Source organism: Myotis brandtii, unplaced genomic scaffold (genome assembly GCF_000412655.1).
Source record: "Myotis brandtii unplaced genomic scaffold, ASM41265v1 scaffold36, whole genome shotgun sequence".
Classification (NCBI taxonomy): Eukaryota; Metazoa; Chordata; class Mammalia; order Chiroptera; family Vespertilionidae; genus Myotis; species Myotis brandtii.
The window spans coordinates 5,680,720-5,702,479 of record NW_005363836.1 but is presented as its reverse complement, the minus strand read 5'-3'; the positions used below and the strand labels follow the sequence as shown (position 1 = coordinate 5,702,479).

The 21,760-nt window shown below is 41.0% G+C and overlaps 1 protein-coding gene across 3 annotated transcripts in view; it reads right to left on the bottom strand.

Annotated features, from left to right (window-relative positions):
• ST6GALNAC3 (ST6 (alpha-N-acetyl-neuraminyl-2,3-beta-galactosyl-1,3)-N-acetylgalactosaminide alpha-2,6-sialyltransferase 3) overlaps positions 1-21,760 on the bottom strand; it is a 524,877-nt gene that overhangs the window by 287,552 nt on the left and 215,565 nt on the right. For all 3 annotated transcript variants that reach the window (XM_005871928.2, XM_014544356.1, XM_014544357.1), the window contains exon 2: positions 15,435-15,629. In XM_005871928.2, coding sequence (XP_005871990.1) covers positions 15,435-15,629 — 195 coding nt within the window. The remainder of the gene's footprint in view (positions 1-15,434; positions 15,630-21,760) is intronic.

Sequence of the window (21,760 nt, the reverse complement as noted above, 5' to 3'; positions counted from 1 at the left end):
TGAGGTGAAACCACTGCACATATAAGTGACTAAATATTCGATGACCATCTTACCAGACTCTTACTCAAAATGAGTGGCCAACAGTCTCACATCATTATCATAGTGATGTTGATATCATCCATTGGTATTCAGTATCCATTTTCACCTTCTTCTGTGTTTTCTTCCCCCATTCTGTGTAGCAGGGGCTGGAAAGCTAATTATATTTCCCAAACTTCCTTGCCACTATAGTGCCAGAAGTTATTAAGATTCTCCCAATGGAATACATTCATGAAATATTGTAAGTGCAGAAGGAGATGGCGCTCAATCTTCCTGTAGCAATGGTGGCTGAAGGGTGGTGACTGGCAGTTGTGAGTTTTTGCAGCATTTTCACTGACTACAGAGCAGATTTGTGATATGGAAAGACAGTGATGCTCCCTGAATAAGTTACTAACTTCTCCAACTCTTGGATGACTCGTTTGTAAATGCCAGGAGAATAATGGTACCTATTGCCCAGAGCTACTTTGAAAACGGAGTCTCTAGCAAGGAGGTGTCAGGAATTACTGCTGCTGCTTCTGCTACATAAGAACAATTTAGAAGGATGCCTGACAAAGGGAAGTCTTCAACAGTGTTGGCTAAGATGATGCTGATGGTTGGAAACCAACAGGATATAACTGGCAAATAAAGAGATTTGATGGTAGAGACAGAGGACAGCTCTGTGGCATAAAACAATTTCCTTAGCCTCTCTGTTCTCCATTTGTTTAACATTCTCAGTTTAAAATGGAGGATATTATCAAAATCACAGAATTATTTATTAAATGGAATAATATGTCCATAAATTTTGCAAAGCATAATACAAGTATTTGTCATTATTACTTACCATAAAAAATGTTGAAAGGGATCGTAGGAAGAAGCTGTGACTTCTAAGGAGAATTATGCAAATCAGCATAAAGGGAAAGGACTTTGGACTGGGCTTTGAGGAATGGGTAGATTTTCTACATAGAGATAGCAGAGAGAAACTTGCCAGTTTGAACTGAGGCATAAAGTTGAGAAATTGAAGGGCCAATATAGAATACATTATTCTTCTTCTCATGTCTTTTTGCTAGCAGTTATACCACATAAGTTTTGAGATACAGTTAAGAGAAGGAATCCTAAGTGGAATCTCCTAATTGGCTTTCTGCATACTTAACATCACTTACAGAGAAAACTAGTGATGGGGGCAAGATGCATTGAAAAGAGAAAGCTCATGGGCATGATTATGTAGGCTACAGAATTTAAAATGCATTCTTCTATGTTAAAAGCAAAAAATAAAAAAAGAAAGCTTCCTACTAGCAGGAAAATGTCAAGGTGGCTCGGATGGTGACTATTATTCCGTTGCCATGATTCCTGTGCTTTCGTCAGCATAAGAATTTTTAACACAAGCACACCACTCACCGGAGGGCTGATTGACCTCCTATTAGGTGACTCCATTCCAAAACTCTAAATTGGAATAATAACAACGGCCTGAGAGCGGGTTATTTAATGAAAAGGAGATTTACAACGATCATGCCAGTTTCGAGAAGTAAATGAGCAAAATGATCACAGACCCGTGCACTAAATAAATAAATAAACTCTGAAGATGATGAGGGCAATTGGAGCCAAGTCATATTCATGTGGCTCCCAGAGATATCAAAGACAGCTGTTTCTTTGAAGAAGATGTTCAAGAAAGAAACACAAACCCTAGCCAGTTTGGCTCAGTGGCTAGAGCATCGGCCTGAGAACTGGAGGGTCCTGGGTTTGAGTCCTGTCAAGGGCACATACCTTGGTTGCAGGCTCGATGCCCTGCCCTGGTGCTGGGGGCAACCAATGAATGTGTCTTTCTCATATCAATGTTTCTTTCTCTGTGTGTCTCTCCCCCTCCCTTCCACTCTCTCTAAAAATCAATGGGAAAATAACCTTGGGTGAGGATTAACAAGAACAACAACACAAGGGCTATTTGGCACATAGCTCAGCACCTAAAACTCTGTCTCAGTGGATTTCTGACAAAAAATACTAATTTTTACCTAATTTAAAATCAAGAGACTGTATTTTATTCTGTTCTTTAATCTGGGAAAGTCAACATTTCCTTCTGAAAGGCTGTCCTCAACACATCCTATCTGAAAGTACATATGATTTCAAGAATACAGGGCAGCCAGGGATGAAACACAGTAATCAACCATTCTGCTTTTGGAACATGGCTTAAGTAACCCCTAAAAAGCACTGTATCTTTTGAAAAATGCAAAGAGAGAAACATGAAGTCAGTTCATCAACAATATAGCAAGAATGGTAATGCTTCACTTGTTATGTCTATCAGTACAATAGAGTAAAAAGTCATGGTGGGAGCTGCATGATTGTACTCTGTCCAGATGTGGGCTGCAACAAGATCATTGACTTAGAGCAGCTCATAACAAGCACTAAGTAAAATCTCAACTCTAATATTTGGCACCCAACTCACCAAAAGCCATCAAGATTAAATTACATATAGAGATACAGGCAGTTTAACTGTGCAAAGGAAGCAGGGCCAGTATAGAAAACAACGTGTCAACACATTGGGTACTCTTTATTTGACCATATGACTAAAATCTGGGGCTCTGACATCTGGATTTCAAGATTTAGTCCTGCCATTTTGAGTAAGTATGACTTGGAACGAGTTGTATAACCTGTCCTAGTCTCAATTTCCTCATCTACAATATGGGAAAATGACTTTACATAACCTAGAGATTACTTGTGAGAACATTTCAATGATTCATTAAAAGCCTTATACACTGCCATGGTTCATTTATTTGTCAACTTGGCCAGGCCAAAGTTGACAAATAATGTTTGGTCAAACATTATTCTGGAGGTTGTCTATGAAGTTGTTTTCTGGACCCTAGTGGTCAGCTTGAATTTTACTACTTGCATTTTCTAGGAACCCTGCAAGCTGGGAAATCAACCAAAAATTTGGTCCCCAGCTAGAGCTGAAAGGATTGAAACTCCTCTGGAGGGTGTTTCCACAACCCAGACACAAGGGATTCTTATAATGCACCATGAACACTTGTAAAGCTCAAGGAGAGGGGCTACTTATTGTTGTTATTCACATGACTTGCTATAAAAATGCTTCGCTATTACTGTTTGATTGCAATGTGTTGCCCTCTAGCCAGTTGTGGTGTTTCATAATATACTGCTCATCTGCTCTATCCTCATCCCCAATGGAAGAATTCCAAATTCCAAACTGTAACTGGCCCAAAGGATTTGGGATAAGGGATAGTGAACTTGTGTGCTTAAGCACTACACATGTCATTATCTCTTTTAGTCCTTACAGACTGCATACTATTTTACTGATTTAACTAATTTTCGAAGGCCGGAGATCGGTGACTCTTTGCCAGTGATTTTAGTTGTCCTGTAAGGGCAACAGAAGATACTGAAATTGCGTTGGTCAGCAAGTTCCATTAAGTGGTTTCAGGAAGGGGTTGTCAGTTCAAGTCAGAAAGTTCATTGGATCACACTTGTTGAATCCACTAAATGCTGGGCACTAGGCAATGCTTTGTAATTGCAAAGAAGAAAATACTTTTTTGTCCTAAAGTACAGAACATTTTTTCATAATGTTAAATGGTAATAAGTGAGATAGAGAAGCATATGTAGAGGATTATGTCAACTCTAAATGTAGACAGAGAAAGAAGGTTTGGAGAAAATAGCTAAAGATATTAAGTATCCTGGGCTATATTTGAGTGGTACATTTTAGGTGACCTTTTCTTTAAACGTGTTTTCCAGTTTTTCTACAATGAGTATGTATTGCATTTATTACAAAAAAAATTACTAGAATTAAGTACTTTAGTTTTTAAGCAATATTACCTGTGAAATACTCCAGAGCTGTTTCCATCATTAAAAAAAAAAGAATTTTAAAAAGAATATGTTAAAATACATATATTTTGGTTCTATTGGGCCTTCAACTGATTAGATAAGACCCACCCACCTTATGGAGGATAATCAGCTTTACTCAAAGTCTAAAATTAATTTCCAGGGGTAATTTTTTGTTATCCAAAGACTAAAGATATAAATAAGCTTCCTTATCTGTTCTCTGTGCCAGTTTTCATGTGATTGCTTGTTTGTTTCCTAGCCTAGCCTTTTATTAGGGCAGAGATGGTCAAGTCCCAGCTTTCAGTCTGATTGGTTGGGGGGAGGGGCAGCACGGGCTTATCTCAGTCTCTGCTTCTGCTGAACCCAGGCTTGCCTTCTGTCCTGCAGGGTTGATATTATCCATCCCCTCAGTTTTGATGGATACTGATAAACCCCCAGGAAGCCACACTATCAGCTTTCATGCTTTCGTCTCTTTCCATACCTTCTCAGTTGCTGGTGCCTGAAGATTTCCCTTCTTTCGTGCAAGGCCATCTGGGCCTTAAATAACGCATCCTATCTTATCCAGCAGGCCCTGGTATTATACAGCAAGACAACTGTCATGCTATCTTAGACCACTATATTGCCATATCAGAACTCAATTTCATTTTCCTTTTACTACTTAAAAATTTCTATAAGCCAGATTACTCGATTGACCAGGTATACCATTTTCAAAGCCTTGTGGGATAACATTTGATATAGGAGTCATATAGCTAATTTTGAGGTAAAAAAGTCTTTAATGAATATTTTTCATTTGTAAGTAAGCCTTTGTAAGTCTACTCTGGGAAATGAGAAATCACAATTTGATGCCATCTACTTAGTGGCAAATTATGGGCCAGACATTGAATACAATTGTTTAATTGAAGTTACTTGAATGTTTACTATTCTTAACAGCAAAATAATGAATCTGTTATGCTGAAATGTCTATGCCCCCTGGGTGGTATTTTCTAGGATAATTGCAAGCCAGTCTGTCTTATTCTCTTCCTTGGTGAACCCCAATTTTAATTTTTCTTTAAAGTGGGGTTCATTGCTGAGCCTTAATACTTTATCTGGAACAGAGTGAGCACTTATTAAGTATTTGGTGACTAATAATCATGGTTAATACTAACAGCCACTTGGTGAATTTTTTTTTGGTTTGTTTTCTTTTCTACCTACTCTGTCAGGTTATTTAACTGGAACTTGAGAATGCTGAACAAAAACTCTTACCATGGGGGACTGCTACTTCTCTCATCTTTTTCAACTCTCAAATCAGGGTGCTCTTTGTTGGGTGCTCTGTTTTGCTTTGCTTTGCTTATCTCAGGTGAGGCAATTTGATATCTGAATGTCTAACAGGCTCCCGTGAAGTGTATTAAGATGACAGTTAGTAAAAGGGCATTTTTCTACCTAAGGTTCTGCAATGAATCAAGTCCTCTTATATTTTCTGGGGGAACCAATTGAAACATTGGAAACTATGATAATGGATCTTTCATCAATAACAGATGTGATTTGTAAAGTGAAAATCTATTTTGACTGATGATGCCTCATAGCAATAGGAAAGATTTCTTCTGAATAATTAAAATGAAAAGCATGTGATCTATCATTTGCGTAGGATTAGAAATTCAGTAGTTATCAGTCTTGTCCAGCCATTTTCTGGCTTTAGGACCTTGGAAAAGTGTGACCTTTACTTCCCTTTTTCAAAAGATAAGATCATTTCCTACACATACGTCCCTCAGCAGGAGGATATAGAGCACACATCTCTGTGGACACCTGGGCCGACCAATGGACTGACAGATGTGACCTCCTGCTCCGCTTCCCAGCAGTTTTCAGGTATGGATTTGGAAAGATGGCTCTCCCAGCCAGCACCTTGTTGAAAGATGAGTTTCAGCATGTTCTGCGGTGGTTGTTGTAAAATAACTATAACGTATAATGTACATATCAGCTAGGACTCATTTGGTTGCAAGTGACCAAAATATAGTTCAAACTAGAAGACATAAAAAAAGAATTCACTGGTTTATCTCCCCAGATCAGGGGAGGTAGAATGCCTTCAAGAACGGCTGGGCTTGGCACTAGAGAATTGTCCAGGCTCTCACTTTAGCTCTGCCCCTGGCTAGTGCCTCTCTCAATGTTTTGGTCTCATTCTCCCCAAGGAGCACAGCCACTGACACTCAGAGATGCACATCTCAAAACGCACTACTACCAAAGAAAAGAGGATCTTTCCCCACAGCATTACTTAGAACAATAAAATCTGGGAAGGGTTCAGAATGGCCCATTTTGGGCCATGCATCTACCTCTTGACCAATCCCTCATTTAGCCAATCACTAGCCTGAATCTTTTGCACACCCCTCTGGTCAGGAGGGAAGGGACTGTTTCTGTAATAAAGAGGTGGTGGAGAATAGGCAAGCACAAGATGCACTATATATACCTAACTGGCTAATTACACGTTAACCATCCTCTCTAATAAAAGACAAAAAGGGTAATTAACCGTACCTCCACTACACTTCCCATTGGCTAATCAGGGCGATATGCAAATTAACTGCCAACAAAGATGGCAGCCGGCAGCCACGCAGCTGAAGCAAGCAGGAGGCTTCCTTGCTCCAGTGATGGAGGAAGCCAAGGTTCCCCGCCTACCATGGCCCGGCTCTGAGCTCCGAAGGCAACAAAGTTTCAATTATAGAAGCTAAACAAACCCCAGATACCTGCTTTCAGCCGGCCGCGGCCTCAGAGCTGGGAGCGCCAGTGATGGCAACAATGTTTCAATTATAGAAGGTAAATAAATCCCAGAATAAAAAAGAAAAAGAAAAAAAGGAGAGGCTGGGAGCTTCAGTCGCCTGCCAGCCTGAAAACGGCCCTCAGCCCCTCACCCAGACTGGCCAGGCCCCCCAGTGGGGACCCCCACCCTGAATGGGGTGTGACCAGCTGCAAACAGCCATCAGCCCCTCCCCCAGGCTGGCCAGGCACCCAAGCGGGATCCCCACCCTGATCCAGGACACCTTTCAAGGCAAACCAGTCGGCCCCCACCCATGCACCAGGCCTCTATCCTATATAGTAAAAGGGTAATCTGCAAACTGACCCTAACAGCAGAAAGACTGGGAATGACTGGTCCCTATGACACACACTGACCCCCAGGGGGCAGACGCTCAAGGCAGGAGCTGCCCTCTGGTGGTCAGTGCGCTCCCATATGGGGGAGCTCTGCTCAGCCACAAGCCAGGCTGATGGCTGCTAGTACAGCGGTGGTGGTGGGAGCCTCTCCTGCCTCCTCAGCAGCGCTAAGGATGTCTGACTGCAGCTTAGGTCTGCTCCCCGCTGGCAAGGGGACATCCCCCGAGGGCTGCCAGGCGGCCAGAGGGATGTCTGATTGCCAGCTTAGGCCCAATCCCCCGGGGAGCAGGCCTAAACCAGCAGGTGGTCATCCCCCGACGGGTCCCAGACTATGAGAGGGCACAGGCCGGGCTGAGGGGCCCCCCCCCCCCCAGTGCACAAATTTTTGTGCACCGGGCCTCTAGACCTATAAAATAAAAGCCTAATATGCAAATTGTTAGAATGGGAGTTTGACCGTTCACTATGATATGCACTGAACACTGGGGGACAGCATGAAACATGGCGGTTGTCTGTGATGTGGCACTGGCAGCCGGTGACAGTGGAGGTGATGCCAGCCCTGATGGGCCCCGATGAGAGCAGGACCATGGTAGGATGGTGGAGCAGATGCGCGGGCAGCACCAAGCCAACGCGGGTGCTAGGTGGGGCCGCAGGGCTGTGAGGCTGGGGGTGCAAGCTGGGGCTGTGAGCCTGGAGGCTCGAGCTGGGGCCCCAATCCCTGCAGGCGTCCACAAGGAATCCTACCCATGCATGAATTCATGCACCAGGCCTTTAGTTTTATTATATAATGAAGTACATAAGAATACAGTGTGTGTTTATATTTAAGAAAATATATATTACTCTGTGAGCATGTGTATATGTATATATTGCTGCATATATGTGTATATGGATGGGTGGATTTTCTGTATATTTCTATACATTAGTGCATGAATATGGATATAGTTATTCATGAATATATTATATGTATTACTGTTTTGCAAGTATGAGTTGGCTTTTCCCTTTCCAGTGATTCTATTCACATTCCAAAATCATAATTACCTAATGAATTCTTTTCTATCCTCTATACCCCAGAGTAAGTTGCATTTCAATCAGAGTAGCCCGTTTATTGCCCCCCTATGTGTCTGATTTCCTTCTCTGGAAAGACAGAGGATCATGCAGACATGTGGTAATGTCTCCTGGGCCCCTTGGGCATGGGGCGCCACTTCCATGTTGGGGTACATAAGTGGCCTGGCTTCCTATATAGTTTTCAGGTTGGTAGGACCAAGGTAAGGTCTCTCTAAGACTGGATAATTAGCTAAACAAAATGAGGAGCCCAGAGATTAGGACAAAGGGTAATGGAACCAGAGAGAGGTAAGAAATGGATGGATGGAGTGTGAGGCCATGGTGATTACCAACACAGCCAGGAGCTGATTGTGACTTCTAATGTAGTACCCATGGCCTGCTGGGAGTGGTAGGTGCTGAAGGGACAGTGTGTGTTCTGAACTTTTGCTTTTGCTCTTTTCCCTGAAGGGTGGCAGAATGTGCCATTCCATCTGGCCGGTGTGGTTCAGTGGTTGAGAATCAACCTATGAACCAGGAGGTCATGCCTGGGTTGCAGCTCAATCCCCAATAGAGGACTTGCATGAGGTAGCTGATCAGTGATTCTCTCTCATCATTGATGTTTCTATTTCTCTCTCCCTTTCCCTTCCTTTCTCTCTGAAATCAATAAAAAAAAAGAATGTGCCACCTTGTGATGTGTCTCTTCAGCATGGGGATTCTTCTGAGCTGCAGACACAGTAGAGACTTTGAAAACAGAGTAGAAGTTACTCTTTTATATGGGAAAAGTGCATTATAAGAGAGCTATTACCAGAGGTCACTTTTTCATCTAAGAAACCTATCTGCATGGAAGGCAAACATGTGTATGCTTATACCAAACATCTGCTCTTCCTATCTTCTTATGAATTGCCCTCCTCTCCTTTGAAGCCCAGACCCCCCACTCTTTTTCTTCACTCAGGGGAGTATAGAAGCCTCAGGTGCCTGGCTGCCTTTTGGATCTCAGATTTTTGTAGGGGTCCTGCATGAAATCAAACTTGTTTTTCTCTTGGTAGTCTGTCTCATGTCAATTTAATTGCGAGACCAGTCAAAGAACTTAGGAGGGAACAGGGGACAATTAAAGCCCTCCTACACGTCCAACTCTATGTTTTTCTTCTCTTTCTATCCTATCCAAATCCTTCTCCTACTACATGCCTCACCTCTCCCAAGAATGCTTTCTGAAACTGTTTTAAGCCACAGGGATGCCTGACCCTTTCATTTGCCAGCAGAGCATAGATTGTCTTGAGATAATGGCCTTTGTTTGGAGTTGCTGTTTCACAATCAGACTGAGAAACATAATCTTGTCTCCACTCAGCAAATATGTGCCCTCATACTTAGGAAAAGGATAAATGATCTTAAAAATGATTAAGCCAATATGCACATACCAAATAAGTAATCTTTAGATGTTCATGTAGTTGTTTTCTTTTCTATAACAATTTAACAGTTGAAATTTCTTTTGCTTTATGATTATACAAATGTGAATATTCAGCTTTTAATTAACAATGACATTGATTATTTTTAAGCTTTTGAAACATATTTGCATATAATTGTTCTCAATAGACTTATATAAAATCCAAAGCCTATATTCTCAAATATATATATATATATTCATGTCAGCTTAGCTACATGTGGACATTTGTTTGATTGCATGGAGTGTGTGCTTTTATTGCCAAGAAAGTCAGCTCTGTTCCTTAATTGTTGCTATAACCACAACTTGGGAAAATCTATTGTAACATCAATATGTTATGCACATCTTTAATTAGGCTTATGCAGCCTGTCTGTCATAGCAACTGATCTTAAGTATTCTTATTTAGTCTACTTCAAAACATTCTCATTTTTGAAGAGGTCTGTTTTGGCCTCATTAAATTATTAAGCAAATCAATATGCCGCCCTACAACTTGATTGCTATGTTCGGGAAATCTTGTGTGTTTTCACTTAGCACATTTGAAGACCATCCAAAAGGTCACTCTTCCCCAAATACCAGAGAACCTCTGCAGCGCTGGCATACTAAGATTCTCTTATCAGATATGAGGGAGACATCTGTTATCCTCACTGATCAGCAGAAACATCTGCACGTGGCATTCTATTGATTGTCAGAGTTTCATTCTCTTATCTAGTAGTTCATGCAAATGAGTTGCAGGTTATTTGCTCAGAGAATTATCTTCACACCAGGTCACCCAGCACCGGCAACAACAAAAAAAATGACAGGAAAACTGATTCCATATCTGGAAACTACAAACAAAATCTAGCCTGAAGTACATTTTCTTCTTTTCCCTCAAAATCTGCCATGATCACAACAGGCAGAAACAATGATTACCTTCAACAAAGTCCTGCAGTACCTTAGTAGTTTATATGTTCCCTATCCACTATAATTAATTAATTCAAAATGAACCATTAAAATTTGCATTAAGGAGAAAGCAGAGTTCACAAAATATTGCTAAGCAGAGATTTCGTTTTCCAAACACATATGGGGTTATGTTTTGTACTATGTCAAAGGTCAACAAATAATACAGTGATTCTGCCCTAATGTTATAGGTGGGGTCCCCTAAATGTAATCCTGTTTAAATGGAGGGTTGCATTATTAATACAGTAATGACCTGGCAGGGCAAGTCTGAGCAGCTAAGCTAGTGGGCCAGAAAATTAATGGGGGTGGGGAGCAAAGGGAAATATAGGACCTCTTGCAAAATCTAAATCACTTCTGGTCCAAATTTTGGGTTGGCACTGCCTTGTGCGTTGTTGGCTCAAACATAGAATTGATGAGGAATTCTGCGGCCAGCAAAATTCAGGATACCAGCACTCATCCTGTTAGTTGGCACTCATTTTGCTTCCCTGATTCTCAGTACCTCCCCTCCGCCAATATAAGAACCTTAGCTCACACTGGCTGAGAAAGGGAAGGAGACAGGACAAAAGATGGGAGCCAATCACCAACTGCATGCATGGTATATGTGGTTATTATAGAGTGGGAGGAGTATTTAATTCCTTCTATTCTAATTATTTCTATCTGAGTGCTCAATTATTTCTATCATAGTCCTCATGATTTTCACAACATATTCCTTTGTATGGGTCTGGATTAGGAAAACAATATTCTAACAATGTAAAATATAAGCAAATCCCAGGTTTATCTTTCCTGTGTTCCTTATCTTTTACTTTTTGTACTTTCCTTAGGAACAGATCATTCAAAAACTGGGTGAATTGATAAAATGAAGCTGAGCTTGAACTGGGTATAATTTACTAAATGTGAGGCCTTCAGGGCAGACTGTCACAGATTCATGAGATTGCCTATACTTCCACTTGGGCCAAGCCAAAGGGACCAGAACTCATTTAAAAAAATAAAATAAAATAACCAGAGAATCAGATTTTGCTCCTAAGCAACCCAGCTCTCCACTGTGTCTACTAAATCTTCAACCTAATTCAGCCACTCCCATCCCCACCTTGCATTTGACAGTAGTGGAGAGACATTTTTTTTCTCATAAATGTTTCCACTCATAAAAATCTTTGTCTAGTGACAGCAATGTCTGGCCTAGCTGAAGCATCAGCCAATAAAACTATCATCAACAATGATTGTGTTTGCAGATACTCTAGATCTAGAAATCATTGCTCATATGTCTACCTGTTTAAAATATTTCTTGCAAGTCTGCTGGTTTCTAGTAAGCATGTGCTTTCTTCTGAAAAACTTCTGAGGAAACCTTGAGAAACAAGATCTTAAAGTAAGTAGATGAGCTCGGTGCTCACCTGGCTCAGCTCGGCCACAGCTATTGACCCTTCTCTGGGTGAGAATAGAATGAATAGGGACATAGGCTGCTTTTGGAGCAAGCTTTGAGGGGCCCCATTGAAGCCATTTTCTCCAAATATCCAATCCACCACCTATCATTTTAGCTGTATTATTTTGGTTCTTGAAGACCTTTTCCTCCAGAATCTTATCTAATGCAGCTATCTCTGGGTAGGGTTGCACCTGAAGCCATTATTTGGTGAGAACCAATGCACAGAGCATTTGAGTACAAATGAAGTACAGACATAGGGATGGTGGGGGTTGGAACTGTGAGAAGAAAAGATGAAATCAATGAAGAGGAAGGTAGAGAGCCTGCAAATAAATTTTGCTTCCCTGTCAATGTAACCTAGAGGCGTTTGAGATGGAGGAAAATCCATCATTTTGTTTAGGTATTGTGCTGTTTTCCAACTCCCATGCAAAATTTCCTGCTCATCCCCTTCACTCATGTTATATGGGGCCTTTCTATCATGCATAGACTACAAGAATAAGTTACCTGCATATCTACTAGTTTTTTGCATAACATGAAATTGCCAATTGTAAATATGTCTAGTTTGTTTTAGCTAGCTTAATGCCTCATTGCTTCTCTTTAGTTATTTCTTACTGTTAAATAAGGTGAAATGCTTTGTGTAATCCCTGGTCGATAAATATCCTACTGGGCTCAGAATATATTTTGCAATTTTCATTATAAAATAGAAATGCAGAAAAGTGCATACAACATGAATGGATACTTAAAAAAATATTTAGAATGTGAACACCCATGTCACTTTCAACTGGATCAAGAGGTAGCATCTTTGTTGGTGTCCCAGGAACACACACTGCTCACAAACCACACATTTTTCTCAGAGTAACTGCTCTTCTCAATTGTATGATAATAATTTCGTTACTTTTTGTTTCTTTTTAGTTGCACCTTATATGTATGCACCTAAGCAACATCATTTAGTTTTGCCTCTTCCTCTGATCTATAAAGGAATCATTCTGTGTGCATTATCTTATTCTTGCACTAGAGGCCCGGTGCACGAATTCATGCACTGGTGGGGTCCGGCTGGCCCGCCCCAATCAGGGCCGATTGGGCCAGGCTAGCCAGGGGGAGGGGATGTGGGAGGTTGGCCAACCGGCCCCACCCCTGATCAGGGTGGGGGAGGGGGAGATTGGGGATGGGAACGGGGATGGCTGGGGGAGGGGCCACAGGCGGTTGGCTGGCTGGCCATGTCCCCTGGTCAAACTCCCGGTCGAACTCCCAGTCAGGGGGACAATTTGCATATTAGCCTTTTATTATATAGGATCTTTTGCTCAAAACTATGTTTGTGTAAGACTTATTCATGTTGTCACATGCTCCATTTTTTATTGCTGTATAGTACTTTAGTGCATGTAGCACAATTTTCACCCACTCTCCTACTGATAGACATCTGGGTTGTTTCCAGATTCTTGTGATCATGAACAATGCTGCAGTACCTGCTGTCCATGCATGCCATGTGAATATATCAATGACTGGAAATGCTGGGGCATGGGTTATGTAGATCTTCAACTTTACAGGATAATAGGAAGCTGTTTTTTCCAAAATGGTTGTTCCAGTTTATACTCTACCTACTAGTGTATAAGAGTTCTTTTTGTTCCACACCTTCATCAACACTTGGTATTATCAGATTCTTAATTTTTTTGCCAATTTGATATTTAGTGTGCAGTAATATGCTTTTTTTTTCTCTTCTCATTGTGGTTTTAAGCTGCAAAACCCTGATTTCTAATTACTTGCCCTGAATTCAAAGTCTTTAAAATTTAAATGCAAAGTTTGTTATTCTGGACTGTGGTATTTTAGTGTTTATTCATACTGAGAACTTCAAGTCATAACTGGTAAGTATAAGAGAAGTAAAAAACAAAACAAAACAAAAAATCTTCATTCATTGAACATCAGCTAGGAACTGGGCACCTCATGCACTTTGCCCTATTTAATCCTCATAATAACTTTGCTAGTTGATATGGTTAGCCCTATCTTCACTCAAGCCATGCCTGTGTGCTTTTGAAGCCTAAAAATACCAAACAAACAAACAAAACTCTCTGCAGTAATTATGTTTCCTTCCAAAAAATAGCCTCTGTAGGGTCAAAATAATTATCAATATCCTGTGTAAAGTCATATTAAAAATTACACCAAAAGAATATCAAAGGTAGCTTAGCTAATATGACTAATTTAATAACAGCCTCCATACATCAGTTTTTCCCTTAATACTTCAAAATCCAATCCATTAATATTTAAACAAATGAAAGGGTCCTTGATTTGAGGTGGGATTTCCCTCCTGAGAGGAATTTGTGAAAAACTTCAGGCGCGTGTTTCTGCCTGTGACAGGTCCTTGTGAAGTGGTTAACACGATCTAGTAGAGTTATAGAATACTAATTGACAGCCAGAAATAAAAGTAACAAAGACAAGAGTGAGACAAACTATTCTCTGAGATCATTTTTATACAGGAAATCAATTAATAGGACATGCAACAAATTCAAGCCACGGACCCTTTTTAAAAAAATTAATTTGAAACCATTTAAAGGATAAACATCAAGCAAGGCTCCTAAGAATTTATGTGTCATTAATGGTGCCTTTTTCTTTCTAACTATAAAGGTCTAATAAATAGCTTGTAAATCCTGCAGATACAGAAACTGTTTTCAAAAAATCAAATTAACCAGATGCAAAGACTCAGGTATGATATTGCCTACAAGAGGGGATGTACGAAGCCAGCCCTCACCTCCTCCCTGGATGCGAAGAATAACTCAGAACAGGAGTAGCATTCTGTGCTGTGCGTAACTTTCCTCTCTAGTATCTTCATAAAATGACCCTTCAATGGGATCTGATCCAAAACTCTTCTCTGGGATGTAGACACACAGACAACTTGTACCTTTGTTACCAACAACTTCAAATGCGGACTTTGCATCTATGAATATTAACCTCACATTCACCCCACTACATAGAAACAAACAGAGGTAACACTTTTATTAATCACGTCTGTGCACGTTTCACATTTTGTGAGGTTCATTACTTTTTTCTTCACTCCACGATACGAATCCTTGCTTGCGAAAGTGCTAGTCTAGTGTGCACTTCCCCGCTTTCAATATGCCTCCAGTCTCTTTGGCTACAAAGACTTGAAGGTTCAGAGATTACAGGATTGAAGTGATTTTAAGCCCTTTAAATCTGAAAACTCTTTAAATACCATTTTCTCTGCAGCCATGGAGAATTTGAAATCAGCTTGGCCTTTTTCTAGCACCAGGTCTTAGAATTAGTGTTTTCAAAAGTATAAATGCTCTTCTGCAATTCTACAAAGAGCTGTCCCCAACCAGTTGACCCCCAGGAAATAAAACCAGCTACTTCTCTAGCTGGTCACTGCTTATCAGAGTTAATAAATGGAAAGATGTGTATGTTATGCCACAAACCACCAGGAAAACAGGTAATTGCTTCCTCAACACCACATGAAGCCAGTGAATCAGAAGGGCCAGCAGACTTTAGACGTGTGTCAGTAACCATCTAACAATGAGAACAGAGAAAATGTCAGGGCCCCAGAGAAGCTCAGTGGGGCAGCAAAAGCCAGTTCAGTGACTGGAAAGCATCTTGCTCCTAAAGAAAATCTGTTACCATGGATACCCTCGAATCCCAGATAACCCTCTGAGGTCTTACCTCTTGTGTCCTCACATTTATGTATCCATAGTGCGTTCGAAGGGGCCGCCTGTATGTATAGGAGAATGGAATCCATTTTGTACCAGGTTGTCCAAAGCAGTTTAGCAGCAATGGGAAATTCACTTCATTTACAAGGCGCACAATCAGCAGGAAGAGAAACGCTGCTATGAAGCTCACTGCAATCACAGACTTTCTCTACAAAACATTTTTAAAAAAGAGAGAGAGAGAGAGAGAAGGAATGAATGACTTTCAACCAAAAGCAGTTACAGAGGTTCCTTTATTACTCTCCCTTTCTCCTTCACAGGTATCAAAGGATGTTGTCATTTAGGATATTTTTATCTGGAAACAGAAAATAATTATTTGGTGACTAGTTTGCCTTAGTGTGCTAAGCCTCTGAGAGTAAGCGAAGCAGCTTTCTTGGGTTATCTTTCCATTCCATTCCTACCCTTTCTTACCTGTCTATCTTCCTTGACAACTCCTATTCAATTTTCAAATCCAAAAGAGACATTCCCAACCATGGGAAGTCCTTGTTAACTGCTCAGTTTCCTTCTCACCATCATCTCTTCATCCCCAACATATTTACCCTACTCAAAGTAAGAAGTCCTGCTACTCCCATACTTTGAAGGCACTTTAATTGCACACTTTTCATTGTACAATTATTTATGTGACTTTCCCTCCATGTAATTGTGAGTTCTTGGAGAACTGGGATATACTATGTCATACTGATCTCTGTTTCCAAGTACCTTACATACTATACTAATAGACACCCAACAAACGCTTGAGTGAATGAATGAATGAATGGGTAAGTTTTTTGCATTCTTACAGACAAAGTCCCACTATCAATCATTATCCTGTGTCTTTATCTAGCACCCTCTATGCAAAGGAAACTTTAACCTGTGCTATAAGATATGAACAAGTAAGACATGAAAAGCTAACAATAGGGCAGGAACAAATGCGTGCAAGCAGCATACGAATATCCCCCGAAATGTGCTGCTACGGAACAAGACCAGGAGCAACTGCATCTGATTGGGGAAAGCAGAGATGTATTTGAGCCTGAGCTTACTAAAATATCCTCCAGGGCTTTCTAGGAGGAAGGAACAGAGCAAAGAGGCAAGGAAACATGGGGTTATTTCTAACCACATGCCACTTTGTTTTACTGGGGCACAGAGAACTAGAAAATGCTGGAAACACAAGTGATAACTCTAGGGACTGCCTTGGATACCAAGCTGAGAAATTCACTGAATTTGCTAGGTGATAGTAAACCAAAGGAGGCTTCTGTTTAATTTTTTAAGGTGACTGTTATAAGTTACTATCAAACCTCAGTATTTAAGATGCTTTGAGCAGGAAAAGACTAAAAGTTGGAGCTACTTAGGAGGTTATTCCAATTGGCTAGGATAGAGGTAATGAGGGATGGAAAACTAGAGCAGTGGCAGGGGGAATAAAAAGGTGGGAAAAGACATAAAAAACTCAATGTAGGTAAAAGGCAGAGAACTTGGTTACTGGTTGGATAGAATTGGCAGACAGAAAATTCAGAGATGCCCAATATTTTGAGTCTCAGTAACTGTAATAATACTGGTTATTTCAGGGGATACCAGTGTGGGTAGAGCCAGAACTGATACAATAAGAAGACAGAGCCCTGGGCTTCCTAAGTCCTGGTGTTCAGAGCCTGGTTGGTGATCTGGATGGAACTGTCAAGGAGTCAGGCTAAGGTCAAGGTTGGAACTCTGATTTCAAATCCAGGGCGAAGACACACAAACTGTTCCTCCATGAAGTTGGGCCTGGCCCCTGATTCTTCTTCAAACTTAAGGGAAACCAAATATCTTTCTGGGAATGACTAAATATGTTTGAGGTTGTTGCTGTGGTTCTAGATTACCACTTCTTGGTGTAATCAGTTTCTTTTTGCTCTTTACAGAATGTCCCAAAAGGAGAAAAGAAATCCAAAGCTAGCCCCTTATCCTCTCTGGGCCCATGGTCATAGTGTCTCTCTGGCCAGAAGATAAGCCCCCACAAATCAGAGACACCCAAAGGGAATTTTTGCTCTTACTCAGCCTCTGTAATTTGTAAAAATTCCATCCCTCTGTCTAACCAGCCTAATTTTTCTATTGTGTGAAATTCCCTTGTGTTCTTCCTCTTCAAAACCCCTTATCTCACCACTAACTACCACAGCCTTACCCCATTTAACCTTCTAATCATGAAAACCCATGTTAATTTGCACCTCTGTAGAAGCATTATGTCCACAACATTGCAATGTGTCAAGGTAACAGCTTAAATGAGGTGATGGATCTTACAAGTTAAAGGGACATAGACCAGAACAGATGGCTAAATAAAAGCAAAGAGGCCAGTCACCCATTAAGTAAACAGGTAAGAACTTTTTCACCACCATCTGGTAGCTTGTTGCAAACAGCAGCTTGCTTTGAAGGAGACCCAGATGGGATTTGTGCCTTTGTCTAGTCCAGAGCCCAGCATGGCTCCGATTCTCTTGGTTGTCACACTGCATTGTATGGCTGGGGGTCTGGGGACAAAGGTGTGGACAGTCTTTCTGAATTATCTGATTGTGTATAATAACACGTAAATGAGAAGAAAACAAACCATTTTGAGAGAAACTACAATATGGAATGAAATCATAGTTGTAAAAGCTTGCTCCCTAGTAATACATGTCTGCCTCCCATGTCCTATAAAAGGGAATTAAGTGATAAGCACAGAGAGGATGCGACAAGCAAATGGAGAGTGGAAGCCAGACACCATCTCCCCTTGACCTGAAGTCATATTCTGCAGTGGGTAGAGGTGTTCCTTTCATAGCTCAGGCTTCCAGCTCAATATCTGTTGTGTTGTCTGGACCTGATTCTTTACTTCTCTTCATGCTTCCACATTCCTGTTTAATATGAAAGCATTCCCATGGTGCTGATATAAAACCTCCCTGAAATTTCAGTAGAAAAGGTGTAACTTGGCAAGAACAACGGGACTTAACATGAATGTGCGTTCTTATAGTAGTCACTCTGCGAGGTCATGACCTTGAGCTTCAGGAATTAAAACAAAACCACAGACGAGGCTTTTTGAAGTCTGCACTACCAGAATGTAGTGAGAATGTGTGTGTGTGTGTGTGTGTGTGTGTGTGTGTGTTGGGGAAGTAACAAAATACTGATATGCATGATTTATATGAATGTATTCACTCCTTCAAGTCACAATTGATCATTAAGTTCATATACTGTATAGACTTGGTGAGGTGCAGAAAAACAGAAATAAGCCCAAAAAGACAGACCATGCTTACAAAGAGTCACAACCTAGTGCAGCTGGCAAGTAAACAGAAAAGTATAATACCACGTATTACAGAAGGTGACAGAGTTATGCTCAGGGTGCTGTGCAACCCAGAAGAAGCGGGGTTCGGTAGTGCAGAACAAATCAGGTAATGCTTACTTGGAAAGGTGGTATTTAAATGAAGTCCTGAAGAATGAAAAGGGTTTATACAAGTGAAGATGGAAGGGCATTCCAGGCAGAGGGAACAGCATAGGCTAAGGCACAGAATTTTGAAAGGCCTTAATTTGGTCAGAAACCTGCAAGTCATTTGATAATAAGAGTATGTAGATTTTATGTGGTAGGAGGTAATACTAGGTAAGTAAACAGGATTCAATCATAAAACAAACAATAGACAAATACATTAACTCCGATAAAATTATCTTTCTTATCTATGTTACTTTAGGATAATAAAAGGATAAATGTATAAAAGTACCATGTTTTAGAATTCTTCACTTTCCAACCATATGCAAATATGTCAATCAGTTCATTTTATTAGAAACTGCTATGTAACATACCACAGTGCCCTGCTTCCAATTGTTTGACTTAAGTTTATTCACTCAGTGGCTTGTTTCTAGTCTACCAACAATCAGTAAATTAGAAGATGCTACCTATTTATACATGTGTTCTATGTCTAACAATTTGTTTATGGAAGTGATCACTGCTGCCTGTATTGAAGTAATCAAAGAATCCCCTAGATTCAACAACCAACAATCAGATAAGCAAAAAAAAAGTAAGGACTTGTCAAGCTTATAATGTAGAAGACAGCTCAACAAACTTTTGTACTACAAAAAAACTGACATAAACTTCATAAGCTGGTCCCCTAACATCAGAAGCATGAACATTCAATGACACTATATGTAGAAAATGCAGAGGATAGTTTTGGACCCATAGTGAGCACTCAAAAACCAGACATCCTATATAATAAAAGGCTAATATACAAATAGACCAAACGGCAGAACAACCAAACAACCAAACAACCAAACAACCGGTCACTATGACATGCGCTGACCACCAGGGGGCACACGTGCGAACCATGGTGGGCATCGGCCGCAGCAGGATGGTGGAGCAGGTGAGTGGGGCTGCCAGACCAAGGCAGGGCACCAATCACTGTCATCAGGGCACCAATCACTGTCATCAGGGCAAGCCCCTAGTGGTTACTGAAAATTCTTTGCTCCCACGCGCTGCGGTCTTGCCCAGCACTTATACCTGTTGTCAGCGCTGGCCCTGCTCCTACCCACTGCTGTCACCAGAGCTGCCACTCACACCCACTGCCGGCACCTGGCTCCGGCCCTGATCACTTGGTTCCAACAGCAGGTGCGAGCGGCAGCTGCGAGCCCTGATAGCCCCTCAGGACTTCTCCACCTCTCCCTGCTCCTGATGGGTGATCGGGGCTAGCAGCCACCTCTGGCACCCACTGCTGAGGACAGCCCCACTTGCACCCACTGACGGCACTGGCCCCGCTCGCACCTGCAGCTGGCATCCGGCGCTGGTCCCGATCACTCCGCACTGTCAGTGGGTCCTAGTGGGGCTTGTGCCATCAGCGTGTGGTAGCAGCAGCGGGAGCAGGGCTGTTGGCAGACAGGGGACTGGGGGCTGTGGCATGAGGGGCTGGGCGGGGGCATGGAGGATGGGCCGAGACCCGCCCCTGTGCCCACCACAGCTTCATGGCCCACAGTTCCTTTCAAGGTGCATGAATTCGTGCACTAGGCCTCTAGTTATTATTATAATATGACCACAAATTATCAGAGCTTTGGTGGACAGAACAAATTTGTCCAGCCTATGTAAATGCATGACAATTACTTAGAGATATCTTTTTCTCAAATATTCCAAGCAGCTGCAAAACCTTGAACTATTCAGTGCAACTTATCCACACAAGCTCTAAGAGAGTGTCCCTGTGCCCAAACAGATCTGATGAGTTGCTTTAGGGAAAGCTTTCTCCTTCTGTTCTTCATTTTGGGCAAGTCTGACGGGGCCTTTAACAGCTGAGACATTTAGAGTTTAGTCCCCTCTGTGCTGCAAAAATATGTGTCAAAAATGTGGCATTCTAGTTACTTGCTCTTTAGAGTTGGAATATCATTTATCAGACTTATAGCAGAAATACCTATTTCAAAATAAAACCCACAGAGAATTCATGATTTAGAAAGAAAACAATTGCAGAAATGTGGACCTAGCAAATTTGGAAGCTATATTTATATCTGTATATTTTTAGTTTTTTTCTACCACAGAGCTAGTCTTTAACCACAATGTCTTTAACTATTAATTTAGTCAGTTGCTATTTTGTTTTGTTTCTTTTTCATAAATAATAAACAACAGTATAAAGGTATATTTCTTTATTGAAATAGTATTACTAAATGACTGAAGTAGTTTCTTACTGGGATAAAATAATGCACACTTTTATCCATATGCTTTCATTTACCCAATAATAAATATAAAAGAAAATGTCAATTGTATTATTTGTATGAGTGCTTAATCACCTCACACATTGATGAGCCCCTACCCATTACCTATTTGTGACCTTATCAAATACAAATTATTCCCCCATGTAAAAAGTTGTGTAATCAATCTAATTCTGCCTTATGCCACTGGTTAAGCTTCAAGTCTGGTTCTCCATAAACGCAATAAAGCTACTTTCCATTTGTACTGGATAAAGCGGCAAAGATCAAATTATATAAATGAAGTCTTTATTTGTTTTGTTTTAGCTATTGAATCAACAAACTGTGTATGGATCCTGCTTATTAAACTATACTGAACCATGGGGAAACTCTCACTCATTTGTTGGGAGATAAGAAAAGGAGGATAATAAAAGGTAGACAGTCCTAGATTGGTGGAGTCCATTCAGGAGATTGTCAAGGACAGCCTTAAGCAGCATAGCTGGTGATAGAACTATTGAGGTCATCAAGAAGCGAATAGTGAATGTCTAACAATGTCAACATGGGAGGATAAGCAGCATTTCAGAATCCAGGAAGCAGGAAAAGAAATAGATTTTGAGGCCCTAACTGGTTTTGCTCAGTGGATAGAGCATCAATTGGCCT